Source organism: Lampetra fluviatilis, chromosome 2 (genome assembly GCF_964198595.1).
Source record: "Lampetra fluviatilis chromosome 2, kcLamFluv1.1, whole genome shotgun sequence".
Classification (NCBI taxonomy): Eukaryota; Metazoa; Chordata; class Hyperoartia; order Petromyzontiformes; family Petromyzontidae; genus Lampetra; species Lampetra fluviatilis.
This window is the reverse complement of record NC_136276.1, coordinates 20748496-20775403: the sequence shown is the minus strand read 5'-3', so window position 1 is coordinate 20775403 and position 26908 is coordinate 20748496. Positions and strand designations below refer to the sequence as shown.

Below are 26908 nucleotides of genomic sequence, written 5' to 3'. Positions count from 1 at the left end.
GGGGTAGTGATAGAGGTTTGGGTAGTGATAGGGGTTGTGGTAGGCCTGGTCGTAGCTGGGTGGTAGGGACAGGGAGCAGCAGCAGCAGAATGATGATGGGCCAGGGGAGAAGATATCGGGGTTGTCTGCAGGGAATAATTGAACCAGTTTAGTGAAGATGATTGTTGTATGTGCTGCAGTGGGAGTTTGTTGTGCGGAATTGACTCAGTCCCACCCTGGAGCCGTGGCCAGCACTGGGAACACCAAGACAGCGCGTGCGGTGGGGGTGTGAGATGGACAGAGCCCGACCGGTTGGCTTGGTTCATCCGCGAAGCGAGCACGTGTGGATGTCAACTCGCAAGGCCTCTGAATCCCCCCTTGGCACTCCTCAGTTTTAGTTTTTTTAGCCCAATGGGCCTCCACGCATCGTCCAAACGGTTGCACGTCAATTTGACGATGCAATCTCTCCTTTGGCAGAGTTCTCCCGCCACGGTTCTGCCAGAGCACCGGCGCCAAGTTGCTCGGCGAATCTGGCCCACTGCCCTTAACCCGGCGGATTCCGCCGCCGCCGTGCTGCACAATGATGTGACCTGTGGAAGCTCTTTTAAAATAACCGATTGCAGGTTAATTTCCTACCCGTAATTACACCAGTGTTCTAATATCCTGAGTTTACATTTATGGTGCCCCAGGTCAGTGGCTTTTGGCTTTTATGTGAGGACCAAAAAGACAACACAAATTTATACGAAACAGCGAGCGGATTGTGTAAAAACGCGATAGAACCTCGTAAAAAGTGCGCAAAGGCAGTAAAGAAAATGGAACAACTGGTCCAATAAATGAGCTTCCGCTTTGCTTCAATAAATCCATTCTTTTTCAAAGTTAAAATATATACCCCTGTATTTGGAATCGGATTTTCCCCATGTACAGAATGAAAAGTGGGTAACTTAACCATAGTAATATGACCACATTTATTATATCTCATTGTTGTAGTTTAGACTCAAGATTCGAATAAATGTTAACTAAAATGCACAATCAATGTTAACCCTCCCAAGCATATATCAATTACATAATATGTGGCAGTACAGTACGTTACTGGCAGTGTAAATTATTACGTTATCATGGACACTGTTGAAGTGTGGACGCAAAGTCTTTGTGGTATGTGTTGTAATTTTCTGGCTGGGAGAGGAACTCTGTGTCTCAATGACAACAGATGAACACCGCAACAGCAGCAGCATTGCCCCGTGAACAACAAACACAGAGCACAATAATAATCATCAGCACACGCACTGCAAAACACATGCAGCAGCAATATCACGGGACCTTTTTTGCCATCATCAAAGTATGAACATAAGAATAGGTGTTCCCCTCTCTGGCAATAAAAACAGATGTTAAGATGTTCAAACAACAAATCGATACCTTTTGCAAGGTTTCAAGTCTGCATTAACCACACGTACTTGTGAACATGCAAAGAAACACATTCTGATAATATATGGCATCGTCCCTGAGTTATGAATGCTCTCATACGTGCATCGTCTTTGCACTGTTTGCCTTTTGGCGTTCTCTGGTCTGACACTGGTGAGACTATACCATAAAGAAGGCTGTCTCTGGTGTAGGCCAATCAGTTTCAAAGACTGCCATATATGATCATAGTGTGTTTGTTTGCATGTTCACCACAAATTCGTGTGGTTAATGCTGACTTGATTCCTTGCAAAAGTTTATATTTGGTGTTTGAACATCTTAACACGTGTCTTTTGCCAGAAAGGGTTAAACCTCGTTTTGTTTTTCATACAGCAGCAACAGGGCACCAACTGTACAGCGCCGCGTCAAAACTCGACTGCGCACAGCACCGGTACATTTGTAGTGACATAGAATTGGTCACTATGTAGCATAGCGCTGGCTGCTGGCTGTTGGCAGGCAGGGCCAGATTAAGGCACGGGGCGTTAGGGGCTGTAGCGCAGTGGCCTCCATCAGCTGGAGGGCCTCCAGAGATTTAAGTGAAAAGCTATTTCATTTGTGAATGCTGAAATTTATTTGTTATTAGCCTTGTTAAAACAATGTTTCTTTTCTTTAACTTTGTTTTATTTTTAAATATGACTGGGGGCCTCACAGGACCTGTAGCCCAGGGGCCTACAAAATCTTAATCTGGCCCTGCTGGCAGGGAAGGGAATCTGCAGCTTGTAGCAGCCCTGACTGACAACAGGCCACGTGATAGACCCGAAAGGGATCTAGGATAAAGGTTACGGAAGGGACACGTCGAGAGCCCACTAGTAGGTTCCAGAAGGGGGGCGTGGCCGGGGCGGAGCGAGGCCATGCTGGAAGGATAAAAGGGGACCCCGAGCGGGAGCTCGGGGCTGTTGTTGTGAGTGGCATACCCGTCGTCGTCGTTGCTGCTGAAGATGGTCACCATCGCCGCTGTTGTGTGTAGGCTAGTAACCAGTGTAGAGTTGCGTATAAGCGAGAGACAGAGAGTGTGTAACAGTGTAGGGTGTATTGTACGAAGTGTACAAAGTGTGCTCGGTGCTTAAATTAAATAATTTCCTCCAAGTCAGTCACTACACATTGTACGCGAATTGCAACGCATAACACAGAGCTGGTTGCAGGCACAAACAATGCAGCAGGGAGAAACAGACCATCGCACAATGCGTGACGTTAAGTATAACATCGGAACAGCATTGTGCGTCGCGTGCAGGTCCACGATGCGAACATTGCGTTCCATGCGGCCACGGTGACTGCAGGGTAGGTGCAGCGGACAGATTGGGTCCAGTGCCATCACCATTACCACCACCATCAACATCATTCCATTTCATGAGCCTACGCAAAAGCCTCAGAGCACGTGACAAATGCTATAAACGAGTATTGATGAAAATGCTAATTAGGTATATTACTAACTAGGATAAAAAAAACCAATTCGATGTGTCATGCGTGGTAGGGCACAGTCCTAATCAAGCCAAGTTGGCAGCTTTGCGAATGTCGTATGCTTGATAAATGCAGATGGCCTGTAGAAGTCATTACAGCAAAGTAGTTTGCAGACCTATATTTGCATATATCATTTTGTATGATTGTCTTTTTTCATGGACTTTTTCCAACTGTTATTTGCAGCGTGATGAGCCAAAGCTCACACTTGAAAAAAAAATTACAGAGCGGTGCGACTACTGCCCAAGGTTTTCACAGAACTTCCGAGAAGCACAAGTGGCCTTTTAAATTTCACGCAAAATGCTACCCGCAATTTGGAATGAATTTAAGGGAAGCTGGCCTTGGGAATTCACTGCCTGGTCACCGATAGTTGCGCTGAACGACCTCCCGCATGAAAGTCTGATTTTGCACTCAATGGGGTTCTCCCAGCCTATGACCGCGCATACACCAGCGGTGGGCAACCTGCAACCCACGGGCCGTATGCGTCCTGTGCAGCTTCTCGTGGTGACCTGGCCTAGGTGCCTCTTGAGTGGTGCATGGGGTCATGATTAGTGCACAAGCACGATGTCAAGCTTGTTGCCTTCCGAGGTTGACCATGACTGCTATAAACAGATAGGGTGAGCCACTCAGTGTAGTTTAGTGCAATCGGTAACATAGGCCCTTAAAGGATGCCAGGCCTATTCTCAGAATTTGTATTTATCCTGGAAGAATCTGATGAGCTATGAAGCTCTTTTTCACAGATGTCCAGTAGGGGCTTGTCAGCTAGTTACATCATCGACCAATACTGTCATGTCCCGGGTCAATCCCTAATCCTACAAATAGCTCTGTTGTTCCGGGAAGAACAGTGATTCACTTTATGCACACCTGCAAATATCACGATAGAGATATAAGTGAAGTGAATTGGTAAAAATGAACACAAATTTAAAATGCAACAAAGTAATTAACGACATGATAATCCCCCATCGATGAAACTAACTGCAATGGACACGGGCGGAAATGCAAATGTAATGCTGTGCCTTAATCAATGCTCAACGCGTGTGTGATTCTATAACGCTCGCAGAGAAGGTAAACAATTGTGGCGCAGGCCTCCAGGGAAGCCGCTCGTGACGATGCCACAACTCGAAACCCATAGCGAATGGCCCTACAGCCACAGTGGGAAGGACTTATGTCTGGCCTAACTTTCTGTGCAGCGCTCTTGAATCCTTGTAAGATTAATATCCGTTACAGCTTACTTACAATAGGACTGGTGATATGCAGTGACTTGAATTTTAGGATTATTCAAGATCAAGATGTCACCATGACCAAATCCAGGTTTGGCAGAGGGAGCACTTCAAAATCATAACATTTCAATAGTTTTTTTCCTCCTTGGCAGCTACAAACTCCTGCCCACACCACACAGAACAGGACTCTGGTATGAAGTCTCACCCTCTTTCAGACGAGGTCTGGTCTGCTATCTGGAATTGTTTTGTCCACAGAGTCAACTCCACCATGCTTAAACTCACAGAGTAAAAATTCCTAGAAGGTGAATATTACACTAATACGCAAAGTGTGAAATACTCACCTTGGGTTAATCAGTGTTGCCCTTTGTGGTTTCCCAGATAACATTCTTACAAATGAACATGGATTTTAGTTACGCTGAGATGTGCAAACTGTGGCATATTACCTGTTTAATTAGGCCAGCACAACATCAATAACTCCATGACTGGACATTTCCCTAACTTGGTGTCACATTTTGAGATCGATTGTAAGCATCTCCGCGTAATTTGCTGAATATCTGAGGCTCAATTGTGACAACGTTAATCTTGAGAGTATGAAAATATCGTAAAAGTCGACTGTGGCCACGTGATTCAGTGAGCTGTACAATGCCGCTGATCTTGAATACCTTCGGTTCTATTGTGAGGGAAGGGGCAGACGTGCACAGGTGGATTTGGAATCCATTTCTGTAAACTCCTTTTGACAACATAAGATATGGGGTTTCTGCAACGTCGATTAAAATTCTGATTTCCACTTTATTCAGGTGTGACCGCGTGTATCACTTCATCATCCGGCTGCAGCTGCCGTTGTTACAGTCTTCTGCTGCTGCTCATTCTGCTGTTGCTGCTACTAAACAAGCCGCCTATTCTACAGCAAGTGGTTCTGTGCAGTCGGAATCTGTGAGCGTCACAGCTGTACTCACTGTTACCATTTAGAATCGTGTTATATTCCCACTCCTGATTTGTTGTTTGCCTTTGTCGTCTACGGACACCGGGAAGAAGGAGAGCGACTTAAGAACGACCGGTAGTGAAGTCACATTTAAAAGCTTGTGATAAACTGAGTAGTTGATACTGGGCGGATGTTTCCCCCCCCCCCCCCCCATCTTTTTTTGTGAACGTGTCTTTATATTTTCAGTCTTGGGGGCTACTTTGTGGTGTTGTAACGCAAAGATTGCTATTCTTCAAGTGGGATGATTTTTGTTTTTGTCAGCAGCGGCGGTGTAACTCGGGATGTCGTTGCAATTTCTGGAGTGTGTTTTACAAACCTGCCTCCCCTTTACCCGATTTTACTGTGACTCTGGACAAATGTGTTACGTTCAAATGTCACTACCGCTGCCAAGTTTAATGCTGTTTTTTCTCGTTACCAGGTGTGAAACAAGCGGAATTCCACTATTTTTTGGCATCTCAGATCTGCATAATTGGATTTCGATTTATTTAAACGTCTATTTAATTAAGTAGAACGTGTTGTCTATATTTATGTAAAGTTGCGCATTTTGATGTGACGTCACATTTCTCAAACCCCCCCCGCCTCGTCACACATCGTCAAAAATGTCTGACCCCCTCCCCCCCAGGTGCGTGACGTCATTTATGGACCGCCCCTTATTACGCGTGGTGTTTTAAAAACGCTAATTGGATTTAACGCGGTGGATGTATTAGGGAACATGTTTTTTTGTTACAACGTGGATGCTAATTACATGAAACGCGATTGAGTGAACGGAACTGCGTCACGCGAGTATGATTAAGCGGTTGTGCGGCTGCCTCGGCGTAGCATCACACGAGGCGGGATGCTGCAGGATGCTTCTAGATGCTACCCACACGCCTCAAGTCTTTGTTCACCTTGCATATGCATCTCACGTGTTATCGTGGACTGTGCTTTACCCTACATTCAATATTATTAATTATAACGCGATTTTCCCATCGCAAGGTGTTTTTCAGGAATGCAACTACCACGTTATAGGAGAACAGACTGTATAACCTGAGTAATATAATTGAACATGTTAAACCACGTAACAATACAAGTCGTAATGGACATTTATATAGAGCAATACAACTTATGTTATTTTAATACCAAAATATATATTTTTTATATATAAATACGATAACTGTCAGAGGCACTCAAATTGTAAATATATACAGGGCAGAACGTTCAGGTCAGGGTGTGCAGTTTGTGTGGCCCTGTTTCAGTCAAATGTTCGGGAATCATTCACCTGGTTCAACCGCCAGTTGACCCAAGTACAATGTCTTTAACAACCATTTACAGTTGTCCCAAGCTTTGATAGTGATGCCCATACCGCTCTGAGTTTGTACGTATGTATGTTGAACTTATTTCGCAACATACATAGCCAACCGTGCTAATCGGAGGTGCGAGGGAAGGAGAACAAACTAAAGAAGCAGCAGTAGCCCGTTCATCTTGAGCTTGCAGCGGAGTATGGCGCGTACTGGCAGCCTTGGAAACGACAAAAAAACATTTAATTTTACCAGATAAGGCCCACTGAGCTATACAGCTATTTTTCAGAAGCGACCTGGCCACAAATGATAGCTCAACGAATTGGATTATCATTGTGGAAATGTATAGCAGCCAAATACTCTAAACGTATGTTTGTAAATGTGTAGGGAAACACCGGAGGAGCCGGAGAAAAATCCACGTGGCCACAGTGAAAGATACACACAAACTCCAAATATACAGCAGGCTTCAGGGTCGTGATCGGCCCCACAACCTCCTGTATACCGGGCAAGGCAAGTAACATCTCGCCATCGTACGGCCATTGACATCCAACTTCCTGTCGCAAATCACAGAGGGCTGCGTTTAGCCATCTTCAGAAGGAGCTCAATGACTCACGCTGCGCATTCGCCACGTCCCGACGGCGGCTCATGTTTATTTATAATCACAGTGCCATGAAATCTGCCTGCAGTCAATTAAACATTCATGCGGCATTCGCGACCGTCAATGTTATCTTCGGTAAATCCTTTGCGTTTAGCTTCATTTGCATTGGTTACGGTGGATTTGGTAGAGGCAAAGAAAACGGCGCTGCGTATAGCCATCCCCTTTATTGCCTGGATTGATTCAGTCGAGTGTAAGGTCTGACTCACAGGCCTATTTGAAGAATACTAATGTTCTTGCTAATAGGCTTGCTCCACTCTTACACGTGCTTAGAGGATTTAGGGCTGGGGCGATTTCATTAACGTGCGCGCGACACAAACGCCTAATCCACCTTGGTGTCACAAGCTACGGCGGCGCATGCAAATTCAAATCACCAAGGCCAAATAAAATGTCGCTCGTCCTCCGGCTTATTTGACTTCACAAAAGCCTTTATAGTTCCATGCTGCCTGCCTATTAAACGGCAGGGTCAGCGTACGTTTTTGAAATGGGAGACTCGTTGATTTAGAGGCGTGTGAATTTGATCGGATTGTTCCAGGTGTTTGCGTGTCTTTGCAAAGAGATTGACTCACAGCGTGTACAAGACACGTTATTGGGAAGGTTTCATGGAAAACGTTACAGTTGTTCCTCGGTTAACGTTTTTAATCCGTTCTACGGAAGCTACTGTTAACCAAAATAAATGTTAATGGATTATAGGAATTACATGTTAAAAGCATTAATCTGTTTCAAGACGATCAGATGTTGACCTTTTTGACTCTTAAAACCTAGCCTATAACATTTAAACACTCAATATTAATAAATACACATTATAAGAACATATTAAAGGATTAATATCCTTCATTTTAGTGCTCGGATTGGCCGAAATTACCATTAATAAAAATGTTAACGTTAGTCGAAACCATGGGGTCCCTATGAAAGACGAAATGTGAAATGAAAAAAAACATTAACCGATGTCTCTGTTAACCGAGGAACTAATGTATTGCGATCGTTCGTTGTTGTAGCTTTCTGACCAGACCCTACTGGACATCTGTGAAATAGAGCTTCATAGCTCATCGTACTTCTCCACGATTAATCAAAGATTCTGAAAATGCCAGCTGTTGGAAGTGGTTCGAAACTCGCTCGTTGCCACACGAACGTCGCAACTAGGAGATCGCGCAATGGAATTGAGCACGCATGGAAGGACATCGTTTCGAATTTCAATTAAAAAAAAAATGTGTACGTGGAAACGTGGAAACGGGCAAAGCTTCACCTCTTCTCTATTGCCCATTCTCTTCCTCTTTTCTGCCCTCGCCCCTCCACTCCTCCCCGTCCCTCCCCTTGCCTTTCGTGATCCCCGAGCACCCCTCTGTCCTCTATCCTTGTTCGCTCCAGTCAACTGCATCACTCCATTCCGTCATCGTTTTCTAAGCTACGCCAAGCACCTTGAGCAACAACAAAAATACGAGTTTGGAATCTGACTGAGAGACAGAATGAGCACACGGTTCCAGGAAACGAATCCAAAGCAGAGACAGTATATTGACTTGAGACAAAATAAGTGGGCTTGGGCTGGACGTATGCTGGGGCTGATAGGGGAGGCTGGTGATAACATAGCAGCAAAAATGGGCAAAAACCCAAGAAGACACCGACCAAGGAGACACGAAGCAATGAGTTTAACCCACGTGCAGGAGCAAGATGGTTTATTGCATCGCAAAGAATGTTGATGGCATGCGAGGCTTTCCATCCCACAGTGGATTGATCATGGCTGTTGATGACGATCCGCACAGTTTCAGCTGATTAAAGAGCACATGCATTTTTTATGAGCACTTTCAGTGTTTCATGGAAATTTTAGACAGCAACTTGGGTGTGTCAGCAAGAATTCTATACAAGTCCTCTGAGAATCTCGGCAAGAACCTCCAATAAATCTTCATTTTATTCCATTGGACTGATCAAGAGACCATTTACAATTATGGCTGCACAGAACAGCGCCGCAATCTACGATTTGCGGCTGGGCAGTTGTCACCCCAGAACTGCTGAGCTGACACATTCACAAGGCCCTGCATGCACAGCCCTAACCTCATTCACATGCCAACTGGCCCACACCAGCCCCAAAGGCAGCCACGCGGTATCTGTGACTGCCCAGCAGATGCCCAGCAATGCAGTAATTTACACGCTAAGTTTAACAGAACAGTCTGTGATGCCCCTTCCAGGATTTAATGCGACCAATGGTTCAGGGAATATAGACACAAAGACGTAAAGCTACGTACGAGAGGTCTTATAAACAAGCCCAACATTGGTGTTGTTGGTGAATTTTTTGGAAGTTTTGATGCTCCTTCCCATGCTCATTGTACATTACGTGTTCATTGCTTGAGAACCCCAGAGTTTTGCTCCACGTGTTTGAAATGCCAGCATGGCATGCCCCACAGCTGCCTGGGTGGTGATGGTGGGGTCGCAGTAGAGTGGACCGTATTGCAGGGTGAAGCATTTTGAGTGGAGGTGTATTCGTGGTTTCTCACACAATTTGACGGTAGGAAGGTCATTTTGCAAGTTCACACCTAGTTCTATTGCCCGGCTGCTCGAGTACTCATTGTGAGTTTAGTGATTAGAGAGGCCTACTAAGATATGAAAGCAGAACGTGGGTTCTGTGCAAAATTGGGCCAAAATTCTGAATAAAAAAATGAAATGACCAAAAAAATAAGCAGTATTGTCATTTATCCCTGAGTCTCAAGTAATTCTTTTCACATGCAGAGGTATCCATGTGGATGTTTGGCCACCTAGGAGTAACCTGGCTACAACAACAACCGCCATTCGCCACTAAGTGGCAGTGACGTCACTACGACGATTGTGCCTGGCTATGTGCACCTTGAGGCCACGTTATGTGTCGAACGCCCGCCCCGTGACCTCCTGCCACAGGTCGACTGACTGAGACGACTGGCTGATGCACCACCTGTGCCCCCTACTCTGCCAGCTTGCTGTGCTTTAGCCACCTGGCACTCCGCTCGTTGTTGTGAGTGTCGCTCCTCCACCCTCCGTTGTTGTTGGAGGGCGACTGTCTTCATCTGCCCAGTAGCATCCTTCACGAGCCTCGACTGATTTGGAGCGAGACCTCTGCTGTTAAACCGGAGCCGGTCATGAGCACACTGCCAAGGTATGGGAAACTCTCCACTCACTCCACAACTGCCCTATCACCAATTGGGAGTTGTGGGGGTGGAGTGTCCAATGGTACAAAATACCCAGGCAGGTGCTTAGTTTTGGTGGGGCTGATGGTAAGGCCCCATCTCTTGGTGGCAAGCTAACCTGGCTACTGTGCACACACACATGCCCGCGTACTGGGAGAGGATGTGACAACACGGGATTCTGAAGCCACTCCAAAGTTTAGTAGTCAAACCTGGGAATGTGCTGATTGAAGTGGCATACAAACGGAGAGTACAGTATATTTTGTCCCTGGAGTCAGTTGATCGCCAGGTCAAAACCATCAGCAACTTGTTACACTTGAGAAATTGGTTCAATCGCGGAAAAGTGACTGAAACCCAGGATTTAAATCCAGGGATATCACAGGTTACCAAAAGCCACAGCGTTCGCTTCTGTGAGTCACCCAGGTACCCGTCATCATGGTCAACTCAAAGCAAACAATAGTGTCTCTCACACTTTAAAGCAAAAGGCACACTTGCCCAAGCCTCGGTTTTATATTTGTCCCCTTAACATACATTTATTTCAATATCATTGTATTGGCTTTGCGGATAATACTAATATTATTCAACAAGTGCAAAATCTGAAATATCAACAATTTTAATTCTTATAAATTGGGGTAAAACAAACCTGTCTTCATTTGTGCTCAATCTGTAAGTCATTGCAACTGTGCAAGTTCACTGAACCAACAATATTATGATGTATTATATGATTGATAACTACTGCGGTATTTGTAAAAAAAGCACACCAAGTTTTAAAGGTCAAATACATATTTAAATAAAGTACTCAGCATTTTTTATATATTTATTATTTTACTCCTGCCACATTTGTTGCAGGGGGGGGGGTCATTTTGCTGCTGTGCAATCCCAGTTGAATAAATTGTAGATCATTTTTCAGCATTGGGATGTTTGGTCAATACCAGTTACATTAAAAACTATATATCGTTATATTTATTGAGGCAACGTGCAGGCCCAATGCATCACGGTGTGACGCATGTACACACACCGTCTACATAAGCCCAACCGGTTATGAAAAGCAGGGGATAGAAAGATGGGGAACACGCTCCCTGCAACCGAGATCAATACCAGTTACATTTCATCTTCAGATTTATTTATATTTAGGGGAGGAAACCAGTGAACCCAGAGGAAACCCATGCAGAGTTGGGGAAGAACATCCAAACTCCACACAGCACTTGACCCAAGTCCTTCTTTCCGTGAGGCACGAGCGTTACCACTGAGCCACTGCCCGATGATGAATGCAATTGTGAATTTCTCAACCGGAGACGACAACTGCGTTGGTTAAATCATGCGCGTTGTATGATTGCAACCTTGAGCAGGCTTTAGCACTGGGCTATGTAGAAACAGACGGCTCGGGGTTATCACATTTCAGTGCAAACACTCAGAATCAAAACCAAACGGCTACAGCTGCATCACCTCCGAACATCTATCGTCTCTGCAAGAGCGACGGTGACATCACAATTGTCGTCATTTCAATTTGCAACGTGCACAGGAGTCACTAGCTCTGGATGAGAGAGAGATAGAGAAACCGGCACAGAGGTGCGAGGCACCACAGACAATACGGAAAGGCAGCCAAGCAGGGAACTCACACAAAATTATCTCCCAAGCTCTGTGGTCCTCTACATACAAATGTGTTATCGGCCAATTAATGTTTTTACGTGTGGGAGAAAACCTACGCGTTCAAGGGGGCTAAACTATCCCATACAGATGGAACAGATGGAGCTTCCACACATGTTGCACCGCATTATTCTGACGGGAGTTTCAGAACATTGGTGCGATCCGCCAACCATGGCTGCCGGTATCACCCGCCCGGCTAAGTAGGACAAAGTTATTTTTGCACAGATCAGCAGATGCACAAATTCTGGATGAACACGCGCACACACACAATAATTATGCAAAGCATTTTAATGGTGCTGAAAAAGTGTTTACAGCTGAAATGCATTTGCCCAAGGAAGACGTGTTTGGAGCTCATTAAGGAAAACATAAGAATTTCCACAATTGATTTATGCCAGCTTTTAAAAACAGGAACTGAAGTTTAAAATCACATGGACAGATGTGCAATGTGACTTCAGTTTTACGTAATGCGTAGACATAGCATGTTTCGTGACACATTTTTAATCAAAACCGGTTAAACTCGTATTTTTCGTAACTGTGGTGGCTTTTAATTAAATCCAATGGATTATTTAAATGTGATGCACTCCGCGTTAATATGAACATTAAACCATTGTTTAATGGGAAGCCGTGGTGGCGAAATGTTAACTACCTCGCTTGATATACAGGAGGTCGTGAGTTCGACCCTGACCCTGACATGGATTTTCTCCGGGTCCTCCAGGTTTACCCTCCACATTTAGAAACTCGCATTTTGGAGAATTTTTCTGCTATAAATTTCCATGCGATGAGCCACTTCGTTGGATTATCATTTGTGGCCAGGTCGCTTCTGGAAAAGAGCTATACATCTCAGTGGGTCTTCCATGGTAAAATACAAAGGGTTTTTTGGTTGTACATCTGCCCCAGGTATCGGTGAAAGCAATCACACGATCCAGCAGAACGATGGCACGAGCAGTTAACTACCCACGTGACCTTTGCACTCTTGAAGGTCGTCACGCCACGAGAAACGGCCATGGAAGACTCTCGCCGTGTAACAACAGCCCCTCGCAGGGCGTGCAACGCGTCAAATTCTCTTTGCAAGGCACTTAATTATGAATACACTGAGGACATTCAAGCCAATGTTGACTAAGGCGTAAGTAAGAGAGATGTTTCGGCTGAAGATTGCCAGGACAGATTTCAGAAACTAGGCGACTAAATGCAAGGAGGCATTTGTGTAAAAGGAGACAATTTTCAAGGACACGCACATCATTAACTCATAGCTGAACTACAACAGACGTGATACATACTATTTTACATTTAAATAGCACCTTAGCTCAAGGCGCTTTACAGAGTTTAAAGAAGAAATTTGAGTAAATTAGATGGCCGGGGGCAGTGCAAGAGCCAAGGAATGAGTGACCGCAACAGAGGGCACGTGGGGGTCACAAAAGGGCTATAGGGGAGGGACGGGACGGAGTAGAGGGGCGAGGGGAGGGAAGAGAATGGGCAACGGAGAAGAAGTGAAGCTGTCAATGGACATAATTCCACACACGTTTTGACGGGGATCACGTAAGGGCCGACCGTGCGTTTAAAGAAAGCAGCGAAGGACACCGACCTGCCTGCTGCACCTTGTACTCGGTGGTGTACGCCCGTCCCAGCATGCTCCACACGGGCCTCAGGCACCCGAAGAGGCCCTCCAGGAAGCCCCCCGAGGTGCGGTTCCGCTGCATGTGCATCCCGACCGCGAACTCCCTCTCCATGGCCTCCGGGAGTGGCAGTGGTGCCGCCCGGGCCCCGTCCGGACTGCCGCCGGCCGTGCAATTTGAGGCCGAACGCGGCGCGGAGTCTGCCGCGGCCGCCGCCGCCGCCGCCGCCACCGCACCCACGTCGTAGTGACACTCCTCTTTTAGCTCTTCCGGCTCCTCCTCTTCATCCTCCTCCTCCTCTTCGTCCTCCTCGTTGAGGTGCAGGCGGCTGTTGGCGAACTGCATGCGCGCGTCTTCGCCAAAGCTGGCGAGGGCTGTGACGGAGGCGTCCGCGGTGGCGGCCGGGTCGTCGTCGTCGCCACCACCGTCCGTCGCCCAGGAGGGCTCGAGGACCTCGGGCGACGACGAGGAGGGCTCCCGCCGCTGCTCCAGGCCGGACGAGTCCCCGCTCGCGCTGCTCGGCGGGCGGCACCGCGGGCGCGACGCTGACGACGAGGACGGCGACTCGCGGCCCGAGCGCCCGGGCCCCGCGGACTCCCCACTGCAGCTGCTGCGTGGGCGGCCCGCATTGCCGCCGCCGCCGCCTCGTCTCTCGGGCCCAGACGACTCCCCGCTGGCGCTGCTGCGCGCGGGCCGGGCCGGCGCGGCCCCCGTTCCGGCGCCCTCTGCCTCCGGCGTGGGCTCCGCCCGCCGGAGCCCCCCCGTGCCCGGCTCCGGCGACTCCCCGCTGGCGCTACCGCGCCGGGGCCGCGTGCCGGCCTCCAGGCTGGCCGAGCGGACCTTGCGGTGGAGCCTGCTGTCGGCGGACTCGGGGCCGGCGCTGCTCTTGGGCCGCTCCTTGCGTGGCCCGCCTCCTCCTCCTCCTGCGCCACCTCCTCTCGCACGGGGCCTGGCCTCGGAGCCTGGGCCTGCCGGGATGAAGGAGCCCGTGCGGTTCTGTACATCCCAAGCGCTCGCCATCAAATCCCTTCTCTCAGAGCTTCACCAGCATGTATTCCTGAATAAGACAAACCAAAACGCAAAGTGGCGGTGAGTTTTGGAATGGGACAAACACTGTTGGTGCCCGCCATGGTAGTCATGATTGGCCCAGTGGTGGAAATTCCACATTCCCCACAAAGTAACACGGCATTTTTTCCATTGCCTCCAGAGATATTATAGGCTGAGCGAACACGACCCAATCTGTAAAATACTGTATATGTTAATTTGATTGTGTTTATAATCAAGCATTCTCAACTCAATTACCTGAAAAATATAACCGTCCTCACATGAATAAGATTGCATGGGGAATTGCAACTCCATGGGTTACTGGCCTGAGATAAACAAAATAGATCTGCACAACTAATACAAATTAACACTTTGTGGTAATTGTGTATATTTAAGGAGTCAACGTGTGCTCGGAATGTAAATTAAAACAAGCAACAAGCCCTTTATTTGTCGTCGATGATATTTCTCTTTGCACTCCATTACATTGTACGAAGCATACGAGGTACAGTACAGACCTCTGTGGGGTGAATATCGACCGAGATCAATACACATCGTTTACAGTGATGTAAACAAGATGCACTCGGTTCAGAATACATTTTATCCAACACCTCAGGGAGGTTTGCTCGGCTGGTGGATTTTAGCCAGAACATTGGGGGTCAATGCCTCTGATAATATTGCAGAGTGCCATGGGATTTTAATGGCCATGGGACTGGGATGGCACACGTTCTACAGCAAGATAACCCTTGATCCACATTTGTTTTTGGATTAGGCCACATAGTACTGTACCTAGTGGTCTAATAACCAAATAAGGATCATTGTATTGGCTACGAAAAGCGACGTTACAACTATGAACTATTTTTTATTTCACCAGGCAAGGTCCACTGAGCTATATAGCTATTTTTCAGAAGCGACCTGGCCCAAATAAGTGCTCAACGAAGTTGCTCATGACGTGGAAATGTATATCAGCCAAATACTGTAAAACGCACGTTTATAAGTGAACATGAGCCTCACAGCTGTACATGGAGAGCTGATGACCTATACAGAACCTCAAAGCAATGTCACCCAAAGTGAGGATGCAATATTACTCCGCCAGAGCAACCTATATATCCTGTGGTCACCCATCCAAGCACTCACCACGTACCACCTCTTCTTGATTTGAAGGGTTAAAGCTACAGGATGGTGAGCCTGTAATTGACACTGGAGCTGCTGTATTTAATTTATGTTGCCCATGTCACATTGGAAGGTGATGCTACTTAAGGTCATGGTAGATCAATTTTAGAATGCACTCCGGATAGCCGTGTGGAATTTGTCGTGCATGGATATATTTCTTTGAGCATACAATGTTTATAATTACATTTTCTTGAATGCTAACATGAATGTCAATGTCGTAGCACACTTTACATCAATAGCATAATGACAACGTGCGCACGGTTTGGCGTTTGTGCAGTCCACAAAGCACTCATCGGCGCATGCACCAAAGTTAAAACGTAAATAGTGCACTATCGCATTCTTGGACAATTTTAGTTCATGAACATAAAAATAAAATGTACGGAATTACATTTTTTCTTGCAGACCACACAGCACTCGACGGTGCATACACCAAAGCAAAACACTGCGATGCACTATATTTCTTTTGTCCAGGAGCAATTCGGAAATGAACAACGGATGGGTCAGCAAAAGCAATTCCACTCTCCTTGCGGGGCATCTTTAAAACATGTTTACACCCGTGCAATGTCGTCACACACACGGTACGCAAACATAACAGACTCCTCCTGACTCAAATATTATAAAACCAACAACTCTCCTTGAAGAACGTGTGCTTTGAAAAAAATGCATTTGTTGTATTCCTGGTGGGTGTAATAAGCACTGGCATACGTTTACCGCAGCGTGATTTAAAATCACACTGCGAACAAATACGAGTGCTTACCACCAATGTCCCAGACGTTGGGCAAAGCACCTGGCCAGTGTTTGCATTAGGTGTGGCGTGCAATTACAGGCCAACGAACGCCGGATTAGATGCGGCTCATTAGTTTCTAATAGGTTATTGCTCATAACAACAATTTCGCTGATGAGCAAAGAAAAAAGTCATGGGTACCAATTCATTTCGATTGCAAAACATGAGCAGGATCAGCAGATGCCCTCTCATCATTGCTGACCACTCGACCAACAAGGTGCGAACACGTGGCAGCTGTGCCAGGGCTTAAGGGTGGGTTGGTTGCAAGCCGGGAAGCAGCCAGGGACATTATTTGGGATGAACAAGGGCCATGCTACAGTGCAGCGGGATGACTAGAAATATACTTCTCAAGTCGCAAACGTCACGAGCCCTATGGCCACACTTCAGTGCGCTGTGCAAGTACAACATCGCCATCAAGGTTGGGAAGCTGCCTCACTTTTGAGGATCACTCTGGCTCGTCAACGCGATTAATCAAACTCTCCGTTGTGTTTCAGCACCGCTGCCGCTCATGCAAAGGGAATCCGCACTTTGAGCTGCTGCAGCCATAGGGTGTGAAGGCATCTCGTTGCGGTGTTACTGAAAGGAAAGCTCTCGTGCACCAAGCCCAAAAGGACTTGCTCGAGATGCCAGTTTCAATGAAGGTCATTTACAAGGCCACAATTTTCGTCCACGTACGAAGGTTTCTGATGGGACATCTCGAGGTTAAAAGCTGTCCGATGCATGGCAATCGAGAACCAACAACGTGTTCATGCTCTTAGGTTTTTTCGGTAAAGTCACGTAGGTAAAAATAAATAATAAATAATAAAATAAAAATAATAGAAATAAAATAAGTAATCACGACGTTTCGGAGGCAACACAAGTCTCCGTCATCAGGTGGGACCGTCACAGCTAGATTTGCTGCATCAAGTGAGGCAAAATTCCAAGAGACAAGTTCTTAAATACAAGTTAAGGGGGGAGGAGGGGGGAGGGGCTTATCTGAATGTGGTAGCCAATGAATGGAACGTGTTGGGGGGGTGGACGGGGCTGAAAGAGAACAATAGGTGTACAAGTTGTCTTTATACCCCGTGTGCATGACTTACTCTGCTGACGGCGCTCGCAAATCTGGATACCTGTCAAGATTTTGCCCGTCTAAACTAATGATGCTGGGGGAAAAAATAAAAAATGTTGGTCCATAAGGTGCATATACTGATGGACTAAATTGTGATATAATTAGTATGTCTATTGATTCATTTACTTAACGTGATCCTTCTCGACAGCCAATAATGAATGAGAAATTAAACATCATAGGTTAAACGTGTAACGATATGCACCAATAAATAAAAGTATGCACTTTTTAAACATACATTTTAGCAAATAAGCACAAAAGACTGTAATTAAAAACGTGTGCAGTCAGTGTGATCTAATCTACGTTACAGGAGCAGTTCTTCGAATATCTGTTGGACATAATTGCGTTTGTTTACACGTAACTAAAATTCCCGTTGAGTTTCAAGTACTGCATCTCTCCATAGTCTCCTGTCATTACTATCTTCCTTTAGAATGCATGTCATTTAATAATTCATTACACAGGCCGAAATGTTTTTTTTTCTACACTTAATGGTGAGTGTATTTTAGAACAGCGATGCTTAATAAGGCACATTACGGAAATGTCAGGCCCCTTTGATGTGGCGGTATGAGAGTACAACATCATTAGGCACTTGTGCTAACCTGCCTGCAAGCCTGGGCTGAAAATGCATGCAACAAGCATAATGCATAATTGATGGTTTTATAATCATCTAATATTGTGCAAGCAGGTAAAAAAAATGGGCTCCAGTGAAATGCTCGCCTGTACTTGCGAAAAGAGAAAGAAAAACAAATTAGCAGGGATGGGTGTCCCGCCTCGTTGCCAAAATAAACATTGAGACCCGGCAATGGATGGGTCCCCCTCCCTCTCTGACCACGGCTTTCGGAAAGTAATATTTCTTTAAACATGGTCAACACGGTAAACTGAACCAATTGTGGCTTCACTGGGTGTGGGCCGACAGAGAATGCCACTGGGCTGGCTGGTGTTCTACGCAAGAGCCATCCCTGAGCACAGTGAGGCCAAAACAAATATCATAATTCAGCAGAGTACAGCAAGCGTGACAGGTTTAAATTGTTACGTGTACGTATAATATTTTTCTTTGTTGATGTGAAAAATGTAGAATACTGTAATGCAATTTGCATTCATATCGCTTAACTAAAGATTGTGTATGACAATTGTTTTGCTTCTACACAAATATTTATTTAGTGGAAAGTTGTGATATCTTCAGTTCCTTTATTTAGATTTATTTTCATTCTAAATTATACGTATTTATAATTTGTACAATTTAAATGTTATTTTTCGAGAAATTACATGTGGTACCTTATATGCCATTCTCAACCTCAAACCCAAACGGGCATCAGCTGGAGACTGAAGAGAAGAAATTATCGCAATTGAGTGATAGATACCTTTGGGATTGGAAACAAAGTTGTTCGTGAGAGACAATTCTTACACAACTCTAGAGGTTCTTCTTTTGAGCCAAAGTGAAAAGCAAAGCATTGGTGCAAGAAAATGCCTTGACTTACGTAAGTCTCTACTCGACTGTGTGGGGTGGGGGGGTGCAGCATCAGTAGTTCGGTGCCCGTGCTTGTGCGCGTTGCTCTCGCCATCCTTGGCTGCGAAATCCACTGCGGATCAATATAAACTCCGTTGGAAAACACAAACCAGCGAACCGAACACGAGCACTCTGGTCAGGCATGGGGTGGACCCCACCCAGCTGTGAGTGAGTGAGTCTGCTGCTGCTGCTCAATCGATACGAAATGCTCAATAATCGTCGCACGCACGGCGTGGGCCGAGCATGTGGATGTCGCATGCCGCCTGCGGCTCCGCACTGCCGCTGCGCGTACATTATCTATTCACCCGACTCTCTTGGTGATACACCGGGTGTCGAGTTTGCTTGTGTTGCACCAATACTGCTGAATTAATGTATGCCCTCTCATAATCCCGTGTGTGTGTGTGCTTGATGGGATTTTTTGGAATACAACGAAAATAAAAACGCAAACAGGAAATGTGCTCAGCGTGACAGGAGCGCTGCAAAATATGATCATTTTGAATACTGCATACATTTACAAAACATTATCAGTTAACTGTCACGGATACAAATTTGTCTATAACATAATAGATCCATTAATGATTTTAATAACTTTCTACATGTACAGTAAACAGTACCTAAGCTAAAAGTGGCGAGATGTGAACTACCTCGCCTGGTATACAGGAGGCCGTGGGTTTGACCCTGACGCCTGCTGTATATTAGGAGTTTGCATGTCCCCGTGGTCGTGTGGATATTTCTCCAAGTCGTCCGGTTTTTCCTTCCACAGTATTTGGCTGCTATACATTTCCACATGATATGCCGCTTCGTTGAGCTATCGTTTGTGGCCAGGTTGCTTCTGTTATTTCCGACTCTCTGTGTCTCTCTCTCTAAACCTCTCTCTTAGATCTCTCATGCTCATGTCCTTTGCATTGCACTCTCATGCCTTTGGATTGCACTCTCATACTCACATGCCCTTTGGATTGCACCCGTTGGGTTGCACTCCCTCGTCGAGGAGGTCGCTCTCCTCCTATTTTACAGTTACATGCTAATTTATCACATTAACATCATGCTAATCTCTCACATTAACATAACCACTTCCGTGCCCTTGTCGAGGAGGCCGCTCTCCTATCTTACAGTTACATGCTAATTTCTCACATTAACATCACTAGCCCCGGCCACTTCTTTATGACCCTTGGGCTACAACCATTTCAAACCTTTAAAACAGTCTGCATCAGCAGCAGACCATGCTTTCCCACCTGATGACGGATGCTTGTGTTGCGCCCGAAATGTCGTGATTTATTTTATTTTATACCTGCGTGACTTTACCTAAAGAACCAAAGAGTATCACAGACAGATCTTCTCTGATATTGTGATAACTGGAGAAACAAGATGTGCTATCTATGATGAAAGTTTAACTAGTTTTGGAAATATGTTGATACTTACTATTCCTATAAAAGATCAAATTAATGTAAAAAAGAACTCAACACATTTGTCAACAACACTGCCTTGAAAGAAAAAATAGAAAATTAGCAAATGTTTTGGGAAAATGCCACTTCTTCGTGGTACAATGGAATGTAAGGTTTAAGTATTTTTTAAAAAACATTCTCATACTCTCCTTTATCATATCCTGATTACACTTACAAATACAATTTTAAAATATACCTGTTGTGATGTGGAGCACTGATTGAATTGGTGAGAAACTTTCTCTTTGGTTCTTTCGGTAAAGTCACGTATTTCTTATTCTTCTTTAAAGTAAAGTCACGTATTTCTTATTTCTTCTTTAATTTTTCTACCTACGTGACTTTACCGAAAGAACCAAATAGTATGGATTCCAGCAGTCACGAAAGCTTCACATCAAGAGAGAAACTTTCTGTTTAAATTGATCATTAAAAATGCACACATTTAGCAAGTAATGTTTAACGCTTGGCTTTTGTAAACAACTAAACTGGACATTCTTCAAAAGGGTCGCCCCTCACTACAATAACTCTTATTGTGTTCACATGTTATCTGCATCACACTATAAAAATAAACATTACTTAAGTTTTGTTGGATTCCAATATCGGTCGAAATGCATAATCATCAATCTGCGCAGCGCAAATGTTCAACCGCTGTAATTTAATGCTGTAAATTCCTGCGAACACGGCTATTGCGCGCATGCATCCACGCACACAACCATTAGACTTGCACGTTGGATAAGTGATCAAAGTCTGGCCGCTGCAAGTCCCAGATGCTTGTTGGGACACACAGTGTTCTAAACACAATACTATATCTTGGGTTTAACAACTACAAATAAAACAATTGCCCAAAAAAGCATGATGTTATTTGTGTAAATCAGCGAGCCTCCTCGAGTGTGCGGAGAGCGAGACCAAAATCCCAATTTTTGAGAGCTCCCAGGAGGGGATGTGTGGAGGCCCTGCAGTGGAAATGCAAACAGCAGCAGCAGCAGACTCCCTGGCACAGCTGCTGCTTGTGCTGTCACGGCGGTGGTGGTGGTGGGTCAGGCAGCGGTTGCAGTCTATACTTCGCTACGCGACAACAACTGCCGGTGACATCCCCACAGCACTTGTGCCAGGCTGGGTGCACTTTGAGGCTTTGTGAAATGTCAAAGGCCCGCTATGCAGCAACCCTGATGAGATCCACTTATAGAGCAGTTTCACAACTGTGTTATGCCAGATACGGCAAATACACGTGCAGTGTATAGAACAACACTTGATTAATTAAATCGAAATATAACGTGAGTGTAAGTGGTAGTGTAGCGGTTAGCACGCTGGCATATGAACCCGGCGACCCGAGTTGAATTCCCGCTCATGGCCAAAACCTGTGATAATTATCTGAACCGATGCTGGGCCTCCTCTAGGTTGACTCAAACTCAAATGAGTACCTGGTGTGGTGTGTAAACATGGCCATTGGGGAGATAGAGGCGGCCGGGTGTGGTGCTGGTCACCCACCCCGTCGTGTGCCGTGCCGTGTTGGCCTTTATATGTGCTCGCTAATAGCACTTGCCCCAACGGTCGGTTGAGGCTATACGGGGATCTTTGTCTTTGGTGGGGCAGTCGCATCGCGTCCTCACTCCCTCTCGCACTGTGCCCCTTGTCAGAGGAACATGTCATCAATCTACATAATCTCGGTGCTCTACGATTGTTTAATACATTTCACAATTTAGCAATTTAAGCATGAATGTTTGAGATATCATATTCTTGTGAATAAGAGTACATTATTTACACACACACACATCTAGAAGAGCCACACGACTTATTTTGAAGAGGACTGTTTGGGATGTGTTTTCTTATTACGTATTAAGCATTTTGTGCATGCTAAGAAACTGGAGTGCCCAGGGAAAACCCACATACGTACATACACTCAACAATGTATGCACATTTGGTCAGGCGTAAACTTGATCTTTCGTCATCTGCTGGTAACCTTGAAGCCTTGCAGGTGAATGTACAAGTCATGCACAAGACCCCTTACATGATCCTCGAACGTACAGCCATGTGACACAACATCAGGCAGCATTCTATATTTGAAGGGGAATACAGTGAAAAAATATTTTAAAAAATGGGTTAAATAAATTATATATCGAACACAGATGTCACACGTTTCTAAAAATAAGTGAACTCAAAAGGAAGAGGTATCCATTGGAAAACCACCTTCTCCCGGAGCACAGCTGCTGGGATGGGTACTGTGGAATAATCGATAGCAGAGTCAGAGGGCAGGAAGGAAGGGGATATTGACAGACCGTGTGCAAATGGCCAGGTCCTAATCCCAGTGCTAAGCTTCCATATGCTTCTTATTCAGCAATTTTAAAAACTCGAAAAAACGAATTTACCATTCCATTGCTACTTCGAAGCCAGCCCGCAACAACCCTTTGTGTTACATTATACTGGGGCGGGTATTCCCGTCACCACGCTGACATCTTTTTAAAGTGATTTGTTTACATTTCCTATACAGTAAAACCTTGGATTGCGAGTAACTTGGTCTGCGAGTGTTTTGCAAGACGACCAAATTTTTTAAATAAATAATAATTTGATAAACGAGCGAGGTCTTGCAATACGAGTAGTACGTATACGCTTTGTCTGTCGACCGTCACGTGATCACAACTGATATACGAGTGCTTTGATATACGAGTGCTTTGGATTACAAACACGTTTCTGGAACGAATTATGCTCGCAGTCCAAGGTTATACTGTACTTTGCACTCCGATCGTGTTGTTTGTTTTGTTTGTTGTTGCCATGTTCTGACCCCGTGCCCCTGCTGGACATCTGGGAAAAAAAAAGCTTTGCGGCTCATCGGACTCCTCCCGTATAAATACATATTCTGATTCTGTACTTAGTTTGAAACTCCTCTCTGCGTTCAGTTTGTGGTCCTTGCTCCGCACCTGCGATCAGCACGGTTGTCAACGTTCGGTTGCGAGAGATGTTCCCCAGACATACGTCACATTCTCCTGCCAACCCCCCGCCATCGCAGTGGCGAGATGCAGCCAACAGGAGACGATTGTCCACGCGTATTCGGTGCGGCACTTAAGACGGACGAACGGGGTGGAGGGGGGGTACGCCACGTGCTGTAGCAACCTCCCAGAACCGGCGGGAGGCGCCGTGCCCGGGTCGCTCGCTGCGGACAAACGATGCGTTTCTGTTCTTAAGGAGGCGTCGCTGCCCTGCTTCGTGGGATGTGCCCAACCGCTTCGCGCGTCTCCCCCGGTGCATTTTCGCACAGGGGCCGTCCGTAAATGGCATCACGCGATTTTGGACGATTTTTGACCGCCCCCCCCCCCTCGTCACACGACGTCACAAAGCTCTGCCACCCCCCCCCCCCCCCATTTTTTTAAAAACATGCTTCAAATCGCTTTAAATTACTGTCATTGTAGTGCGTATTTAATGTGGCGCTGCACTCTGATGTTGTAGGAGAAAATATTTATAAAAAAGTATATTTAATTAAGTAGAACGTGTTGTCTATATTTATTTAAAGTTGCGGATTTTGATGTGACGTCACATTTGTCAAACCCCCCCCCCTCGTCACACATCGTCACAAATGTCTGACCCCCCCCCCCCCCGAGGTGCGTGACGTCATTTATGGACGGCCCCATAGCCGTAGGGCAGAATGCGTGGTGTTAAACCCTGTGCACTGGGTGTGTGGAATTGCGTCTGGTAAATGTGTTATTTGCTTTGCAATGAAACAGTGTTATCACGTAAATGTTTATCCGTCCCCAGGTCAGGGCAACAGAAATATGGCACCTCTGGGTTTTATAACAAAACAATTATATATTTAATACGTGAAATATGAGTAGAAGAAAACCAATTACTGTTTCCACCAAAAAACTGTTTTATTATAACTGTGCTGTACTGTATTACTGTAAATTAACTTTGCAAACAGCTTGTGTGGGCAAGAATGTTCTGAACGGTGCTTATTACGAGCATTGTGAAAAAAAGCCTTTTAACATGTTCAGAAAACAGATATCACAGAAATTGCAATGCTTTTACATAAAAAACACTCCAGTGGATTGCATGATAATAATCACTACCTGACATCCCACTAATGCATGATGATTAGTGTTTTCAGCTATCCTAATTTCTCTCCCCAAAACATTTCCATCGGGCCCTATTTTGATGATTCCGTTTTTAATAATACATTTCAAAACTGTGCCTGGGTGTTTTCTTTCTTTCTCAGAAAGATATATCGTGATGTTTGGTGTGTATCAGGCGTGTCCCTTTAACAACATGGCCCAATAAAACCAGCTGATATGTTCTGACAGGAACATTTCTCCACAATTCTGGATGCCGCCTGATGATACTGGTTGTAATTACCAGTGAAACATCCGACTAGAATTGTAAATGTGGGTTTACTCTCCAACACACCGGTGTGCTGCACTCGGAACGAATTGGCATGTTTTTTTTTCATGACAAACCTTCCTGGTTGGCTGTGTTAGGTGGTGGCGGGTTTAAGGACACTCTTACACGATTTAACCTAAAAAAAACCCTCTATCTTGGATAATATTGCTCGCGGAAGCCTACATGTTAAACTGATAAGTTCAATTTGAAAGTATTTGATGTAAGCCCAAACATACAATCTACTACTTCAGCTCCAAACTTGAAGATGCCTAGGCTTTGTGTCCTACACTGTTTAAAAGCATTTTGTTAGTCAGGAAAATACTTGAAAGTTATGGTAAGGTACACAATTCTCTAGCACAGTCACTGCCACATCACTCCCATATATTTTAATTCAATTACATAACTAAACTGCTTCATATAGTGAATATCTTTGGCTAATGATTAAAGTTATTTTCGATAAACAAATCTGCAGACAGCCTTTGAATGAATCTGCAAGAGATTGCTTGCTTTTTGGGTAGCAGTTTTAGGATGGCATTTGCATTCGTTGGTGCGTACATATTACTGCTTTGCTCAAACATGCATAAGCTGTTCCATTCATGCAAGCAAAAACTAAAAAAAATTCAATTCAAACCCAACTCAAATACTAGCTTTAAAAAAAAAAATTTGACACAAACTCATCACGCACCATGGATGCCAACAAATAGCTTCACCCGCGCCAAATTGGATGCAAGGTCCACGAAATAAATTCATCAGCTCAAATATTATTGACAGTAACTATCGCAGACAAGAAATGTGGGTCAAGATATAATTATACAGGAAGCAGTATGACTATAATGTGAACGCCTGAACCTTACGAACTGAGCTGCCGCAGTCACAGACTGGTTGAGGCCATCAGCTCTTATAACACTGAATCCAGTTGTCCACAAAAACAATGAACAGTAACCAGCTCAATACGCCTGCTATGTCTGTTTCTTCATGATTGTTCATAGCAACCCACACTGTGTTTGTTTTCTCTCTAAAGTTTGCATGAGTTACAATAAAGCCAGGGTCAGTCACATTAACGTCGATATACCGACACAAAAAAGTAGATCGTCAAGACTCATCGAACAGGGAGACTGACGCCACTGTTCATGGGCTGCTGCCCCTGGGCCTACAGCCTGCTTCACCTCGTGGAGACGAGGCTGCAGAGGAGCACATGCATCAGGGAATGAACGCAAATCAGAGAAATCATAGCGAGTGTTAAGGAAAGGTGCAATACATGGACTTGGGCAGGTGTGAGTGACACAGCACGGGAAGAGACATTGGTCGTTGAATGAGACTGGCAACAGAATGGCAGGGCAACGACGGACTGTGCTCACAAGGATGAACCATCGCAGAGACGGAGCAATGAGAGCAGTTTTTGTGCAGGAACGGGCACGCAATGCAGCTACCATCTCGCCGCTTCACGGTGGCGAGATGTTAACTACTTCGACTGGCATAGAGGAGGTCGCGGGTTTGATCCCAACCCTCACGCCTGTACATTTGGAGTTTGCATGTTCTCCCCGTGGTCTCGTGGATTTTCCTCCGGTTTTCCCCTCGACATTTAGAAACATTTGTGGAGAGGATTTGGCTGCTATAAAAGGTCCACGTGATGATAAGCCACTTCGTTGAGCTATCATTTGTGGCCAGATCGCTTCTGAAAAAGGGCTATATATAGCTCAGTGGGCCTTACCTGGTAAAATAAAAAAAGTTAATTTTGTGATTTATTTACCTTTCCTATACTTTGCACTACTATCGTGTTTGTTGTTCTAAGATTTTGACCCGCCCCTACTGGACATCTGTGAATAAGAGTATGGATCCTTGCAGTCACAAAAACTTCAAATCTAGAAAGAGCCGTATAGCTCATCGGATTCCCCCAGTCTTATTAAATATTCAGATTCTAAATATCCCCCGATGTCATGCGCAAAAGTAGACCCGTTATCTAATGAATGCAGTGCCGACCCTTCAGGGCTCTTCCTCATATCTGCCACATCCGGGGAAACCCATGAAGGTGCAGCTACAGCTGGCAAGTCTACGTGGCCCCAGC

At 45.4% G+C, this 26908-nt stretch overlaps 1 protein-coding gene across 3 annotated transcripts in view; it reads right to left on the bottom strand.

Annotated features, from left to right (window-relative positions):
• The window catches only part of LOC144944021 (mitogen-activated protein kinase kinase kinase 13-like), a 129986-nt gene that overhangs the window by 68511 nt on the left and 34567 nt on the right, over window positions 1-26908 (bottom strand). For 2 of the 3 annotated variants that reach the window (XM_078872036.1, XM_078872016.1), the window contains exon 2: window positions 13402-14489. In XM_078872036.1, the coding sequence (XP_078728162.1) occupies window positions 13402-14452 (1051 nt within the window). In that variant the 5' untranslated portion in view covers window positions 14453-14489. Of the gene's footprint in view, window positions 1-13401; window positions 14490-19013; window positions 19116-26908 lie in introns of all 3 variants that reach the window. The other variant, XM_078872026.1, reaches the window with a different exon arrangement.